General features: G+C 34.9%; 1 protein-coding gene across 2 annotated transcripts; it reads right to left on the minus strand.

Moving 5' to 3' along the window:
- Positions 1–151: 151 nt before the first annotated feature.
- Positions 152–5,329, minus strand: LOC110701320 (filament-like plant protein 3). 2 transcript variants are annotated; one of them, XM_021878958.1, is made up of 5 exons: positions 4,822–5,329; positions 4,220–4,461; positions 3,208–3,388; positions 1,219–2,993; positions 152–806 (listed from the first exon to the last, which is right to left on the minus strand). In XM_021878958.1, the coding sequence occupies exons 2-5, from the start codon at positions 4,346–4,348 to the stop codon at positions 471–473; spliced, it is 2,421 nt and encodes an 806-aa protein (XP_021734650.1). In that variant the 5' UTR covers positions 4,349–4,461; positions 4,822–5,329; the 3' UTR covers positions 152–470. The 2 variants fall into 2 exon arrangements, with proteins under 2 accessions (XP_021734650.1, XP_021734651.1); XM_021878959.1 differs by lacking the exon at positions 4,822–5,329 and adding an exon at positions 4,692–4,784.
- Positions 5,330–6,667: the final 1,338 nt, after the last annotated feature.

The raw sequence follows: 6,667 nt of genomic DNA on the forward strand, positions 1-6,667 counted from the left end.
ATCTCTACCTATTATTACAACCTACAGCAAAGCTTGGTTCTTTGGTATTTATTTTTTGATCTCTACATTATAGGTACTACATACTAAGTACGTAATATAGACACAGAAGTAGTAGTAATAATAAACGTCTTTGAACCTCGAATACAAGTTCTGAGGGAGAAGACAGGCAGGAAGTTTCATTTTCTGCAAATACTAACACATTTTAAACAAAACGTTTTAACTGAATTGCTGCATCTGCAAAACTTGACTTGTATTATAATTACCAGGGCGTGCTAATTAGCCAAAATAATATAGAGATGTACAAAACTTTCTTTATACTTTGCCAATCATAAATGTGGATCAACAAAGTTACAAAAGTTTATATAAATTGCCTGTACACAATGTAATGATGTACTAATCCGTGGCACTGGCTTGAAGTCAACACTACCTAAGAGGTTATTTCGCCTCTTCAAATTCACTCTTGTGAATTCCTAGCTTTTAATCGTGCTTTTGGTTCGTGAAAAAAACTTCCCAAGCCCATGTTTGTCCCGCCTGTCTAATGACATGCCAGCTTTAGCATCATCTTTTGCTAACTTCGCGTCATCCTCTTTGCTCAATGTTGAAGTATTAAGAGCAGTATCAGAAGATAATGTATCTGGTTTTACATCATTTTGAAGCGGTGACTCTTTTTCAGAGACCTCCAATAGCTTCTCTGAATCCAAGAAGAGATCTTCAAGTGCTGCGAGGGACTTCAGTTGATTTCCAAGTGATGCAATTGTCTTCTGACACTCAGCCATTTTATTCGCAGCAACAGCTAGCTCCTTTTCCTGTCATACATATCAACATTTAACAGTCGTAAGTAATATAGCTGTTTTTAGTACTTTGATTGTGTATATCATCCCATTCATCAGCATAGTTTACGCTTGCATAAAATACTAGCAAGTTTTATGATCAATTAAGAGATAACAAATTTAAATCACCACCAGCTTATGTTTTTCATCTAAAAGATTCTAAGATCATCTTATGGATTGATTGAACAACTTATTTAAGTTCTCAAAGGAATAAACTCGAAATAATTATGTGAAGGTTTATGATTGCATCAACTTGACGACTTCTAGCTGCATGTATCTACCCATTCAAAGCCACAAACACTGAAAACAAAGTTTTATAAGCCTGCTGCTAAATCATCTACTAGTATATGATCAAAAACTCGAATAAATTTAGACCAAGTAAACTGACCTGCTGTTTATCCAACTCATCTTTTGAGATTGGTGAAAGCTGACAGCCAGCTTCAGACTTCATTTTTGTAAGTTCGTGTTCTAACTTCCTACACTTAGCAGCAAACTCGGCAGACATTGCTCTCTCTTTTTCCACCTCATGCTCTAATGTACCAACTTTGGCAAGTATGGTTTTAAGTTGTGACTCTGCTTCTTCTTTCTTTGCATTTGTCATCTGAAGCTCTCGATTAGCTGCTTCTTTTGATCCATTCGCTGAAGCTAATTGACTTCGCCAGCTTTCAGCATCATGTTTCATTCTTGAAAGCTCATTCTCTAACAATTTACACTTACCACTAAACTCTGCTGACAACTGTCTCTCCTTTTCAGCCTCTTTCTCCAAGGAACCAATCTTAGCAAGCAAGGATTTAGCCTCAGAATTTACATCTTTAAGTTGTGATTCCGCTGCTTCTTTCATTACTGTTGTGCTCAAAAGCTCTTGCTCAGCTGCCTCCTTTGATTCATTCATAGATGCTAACTGGCTTTGCCATTTGTCGTAATCATGCTTCATCCTAGAAAGTTCATCTTCCAAAGCCCGACACTTTTCTGAAGAGTCTGCGTATAATGCCCTCTCTTTTTCAATCTCACCCTCCAGAAACCTGACTTTAGACAGCAGCATTTCTCTCTCATCCTCAATCGCTCTATGCTGGGACTCGGCCTCTTCCCTTCTTACATTGGCATCATCGAGCTCTAGATCAATTGCCTGTCTCAATTCATTTGCCAAATCTAACTCAGCCTGCAACATTCCTAATTTTTTATTCGTTTCTCTTAGCTGTGCTTGTGATATCTTTAGTTGATTCTGACATGAGCTCAGCTGAGCGTCTGAAATCTTCAACTTATTCTGGCATTGAGATAATGCCGAAGCTAAATGTACCTTTTCTGATTCAACAATCTCAATCTTCTCCACAAGTTCAGCTATTCTACCTACCATGGCATCAAGTTCCGATTTAAGTGGGGAGCTATCATTTGTACTATGTTTGTCTCTCGAGGTTGCAGGTCCAAGAGAGCGGCTTCTTTTTTCACTTTCCGGCAATGCTGCTAGCTTCTCCATCTCTAGGAAATCATCCATGAGACCAATTTCAGATGAAGGGGGCATGTGGGATTTCAAGGGGCCTTTCTCAATTTTAAGAGCAGATGACCATGAATCTGAACGGCTCAACTCACATTCATTTAACCTTTCTCCACTATCTGATTGGCTGTCATTGAATGACTTAGAGTCATTAAATGAAGTTACTTTACGAGCCATGTTTTTTAACCTACGGCATTCAGCCTCAAGTTTAACAACTCTCTTTATGCTCTCTAAGTGCTGTTTACTGGCTGTTTCCGCTGTTTTTGTGCTTAAATCCCTCTCAAGTGTCCTTATTTTTAACTCTTCTAATCGAGAATTAAGTTCCTGGCGCAAAGAAGCATTTTCTGTCTCTACAGAACCCAATTTGAGGCGAAGATCGGACTCCAAAGAGGCAGCAGCTTCCACCTTAGCATTTGCAGTTTCAAGTTGTGCAAGAAGATCAGACATCTCAATGTCCAGCTCAGACTTGGCCTCTGCATCCTGTGATTTCTTAGAAATGGCTTCCTGAACCTTCTCATTTTTCTCTTCTCGCACTTGTCGCAACTGCCTCAGGCACTCCTTGAGAGCCCCATCAAGGTGGACTACCCTATCCTCAAATGACGAGTTTTTCTTTGTTGCAATATCAAGTTGCTGCTTTAAAGTGACTACCTCATTTTCAGCCTTTTCCCAACCTAAGATTCAATCAAATACAAAATCAGCAGATTAAGATAGAGGAAATTTTCTTATGTGTATAAGCTCTATGAGCTCCGAACCTTAATATTCACAAAGAAGAGCATAAGAGAATAGTTTCGCAGCAATAACAGAAAGACAGTAATGAGTACTGAGCTACAGGAAGCAAAAATGTGACTGCACATATATTTTGGGGAGAAAGAACATGATATATACCTGTAACAGCTTCCTCTGCAACTTTGGAATGCTGCTTCACCAATTCCTCCTTTGCAGTGATAGTTGCAATAGCAGCAGATAGCTTCTCAGTCAAAATTTTCACTCCATCATTGGCATCTTCATCAGGTGGTGCAACTTTCGAGGTAACTTCTGGTGATTGTGTATTTTGATTTGGAGATTCCTTGAATAATGTAGAAAGTTTCATAAGACACACGGCATATAATACACCATTCAATCGAGGTAAACTATTGCCATAATTACATATTTTTATTTAGATATGCCTTCAATAAGAAAACTATTCCAATACCAGATTCAAAACCAATAGTCTCATCTTAGATAGTCCTCACAACTTTGCCAATGTAATAACTCTTGCATAGAGTACTGGTGTATTAGTCTCATCTTAAATAGTCCTCACAACTTCGTCAATGTAATAACTCTTGCTTTGTATGGATACACTTCAAAAGCACCAATATGATCATTCTCACCCACCAAGTCAGGCTTGGCGAACAATACATGAATTCTATATAATTTTGGAGAGCAGAACATGAAATCTATGCAAAATTCTTTGTTTTAGTTTGATACTAGCTATCAGCAAAAATCCAAAGTGGCAAATAATAAGTTAGTAAAAGATGCATTTTCACTTGGAATCTTATTCAACTTTAATGTTCACAAAATTACCTAATCTGAAATAGAATGTGATACCCATCTTATATCCCCTTTCAAGCTCCAAGCTAAATATTACTAAGTTTAAAAAAAAAAAAAAAAAAAACAAACTACTAAAATATAATTCAATGAGTTATACTTTCATTAATGTCACAAGAATGAGCAAACTGCATTCAATACACATTGATAAATCCATCCTTATGACAATAGTATGTTAGATTTGAATTAAACTGATGCAGAACACATTGTGATCAAAGCAAACTAGCATTAAATAAATCTAATTGAAATTGACATACTTTTATTAACCAAGATTTGAATTGACTTGAACACAATGTGATCATTTACAAACCTGATGTTCATCTGAAAACCTCTCAGAAGGAGATGATAGTGATCCTGATCCTGATACCGAGCTATCGGTCTCGGCCCCCGGACTCTTGTCCGACGACTTCCTCCTCCATAGCCAACTCCGGCGGTCCATCAATTGATTCACCTTGATCCCACTTCACCTCATCACCCTTCAAAATTTCTTCAAAAATTACAATTCAATTTTTTTGCCCCAAAAATCAGCAAATTTCAATATTTTGAACAACCCTGAAAAGATGGGCAATATTTCAGAATCTTCAGAATGTGCAAATTTAAGGATCACCGTACTATACTAGATAAGATAGTTTTTTAAAAAACAAATATAAAAGGTTGGTGCTTGCCAACAAACTATTGATGTTTGACAATGAAATTTGTCAGACCAAAAATTGAATTTTCTTTTTTTTGTTTTTTGAAAATTTAAAAACTTTGCTTGGAATTCAATTCTCAGCTGTTCTAACCTCCAATGATAGATGACAGAAATCTGAAAAATTACATAAATTTGCCAAAAAATAACAAAATTCTGAAAATTTCAAAACTTTAAAATTACTTCAAAAATTAAATTTAGAAGAAAGGGGGTTTGATTGTTACCTACAAAAGTATCTCTCTTCCTACAGTGACAAACAGAAGAGGAGAAGAAAGGGATGGGAGGATAGAGAAAGTTAATTATGATGAGATCATGACCCACAAAAATCATTCAAAAAAAATTAATTAAAAAATATCAATGAAATCTGGAGAAATAAAGCAGAAATGTGATATACCCACTAATTAGAATATCAAAAAGATTGAATCTTTGGTTAAAACAAAGACACCCAGAAGCTTAAATCAGTAATTTAATTAGTGAATTAAAAAGGGTAAATCTCAAATCCCAAAAAATTAAAAAATTGAAGATCTGAAGAATGTCAGAGTGTGAAGGGAGTTTGGGATTGCTGAAATTATATTAATTACAGTAATATTTTGATTATTTTTGAGTTTTGTGGGGTTTCAATGATGAAGGAAAAGATATAAGAACATGTGAAGCTGAGCTGAGAGTGAAAGAGAGAAAGAATAGACTTTTATTGGTGCAATTATTTTTCTTTCCAATCTAGGTTTTTTTGAGGAAAAATTGGGGAAAGTGGGATCTATTCATAAAAAAAATGAAAAAATTGTACTAACATAAGTTTTTCAAATTGTATGGCTTTATTCCCGCCCTTGGAAGATGTGATTTAACTCATCTTGTTCAATTTCATTGATGTTTGCCAAAATTTGTGTAGTCATATAGCAAGAGAGTAGCTTGACTATGTGCCTAAAATTGTAAAGCCTAATAATGTGGGTTGTTGAAATTTTCTATTGTTGGTTGGAGTGGTTTTTTCTCAATGATAGAGAGTGTTTTCTTTGTAAAAAAAAAATAATTGGTCTATCTATTTGGTAAATTATTTAAGGTTATGCATAAGATTATAAGAGTATAGTTGTATAGGCATAGCCAATAGTTGCCTATTTAAGGTGGGCATAAATATATAGAAAAATAAATAAAACTTAAAAAAAGAAAAGTAGTACTTTTGGTGAGAAATGGTTCATGACCATTAGTTGAGTGTGGACATTTAGTGGTATTTCACATTTTCACCACTTGTCCAACAAAGAGATGTAGTTTAATTTTAAATTTTTTTTTTAATTGACAGGGGCTCACATGTGAAATGGAAGGAAAGGAAAATCAATGCCCACAAAATTGGAGGACAACCAATGTGAGTGTATGAGCATGGAAGTTGGGCATAAATGTGATGGAAGAGAGAGAAAGTTAGTACTCGTATTAAAAACGGATAACGTTATTATATCGAATAATCTATACATAACATTCGATTACTATAAGTAATCCAATGAGGTATGGTTAGATCGTATGGGTATCCAAATGTTTGAATCGAAAACCTGATTTGATTCAAATCGAAAAATTCAGAAGCATAAAATTAATAATATCATGAAAAAATGCCATACCCACCCTTATTAATTTTTGACTCGGCTGCATAATCTCAATTGTATATTGGCTTGAATATCCTATTTTTTGATCGAATTGAAATTTGTATTCAAATTTACAAATTTAAAGTAGTTTGGCATATCCTCAAAATCACTCTCACATCTAATAAAGGTAGTGTCATTCAACTCAACAATTCTAAAAATATTCGGATTATCTATTAGAAATGGGTTGGATATCTAATAAGTAAATGTAGTTATCTCCTTGATTTTTGTGTGTGCGTGTTTTAGACATTTAAATCCGACATTTTGGGGGTAGCTTTCATGAATTTTGTAGGTTTGCATCTCTAAAGTTTTTTCACATTGTTTCTTTTTGTGTTTTTGTTACAATTTTATGGATGTATATATATATTTGCATGGAGTAGAGACGTGGAGGATATTAGATCAATACACTTTAATTTCGAATTGTTCTTTATCCATGTTTCTTAACTCG

This window comes from Chenopodium quinoa, unplaced genomic scaffold (assembly GCF_001683475.1).
Source record: "Chenopodium quinoa cultivar QQ74 unplaced genomic scaffold, ASM168347v1, whole genome shotgun sequence".
In the NCBI taxonomy this organism is placed as follows: Eukaryota; Viridiplantae; Streptophyta; class Magnoliopsida; order Caryophyllales; family Amaranthaceae; genus Chenopodium; species Chenopodium quinoa.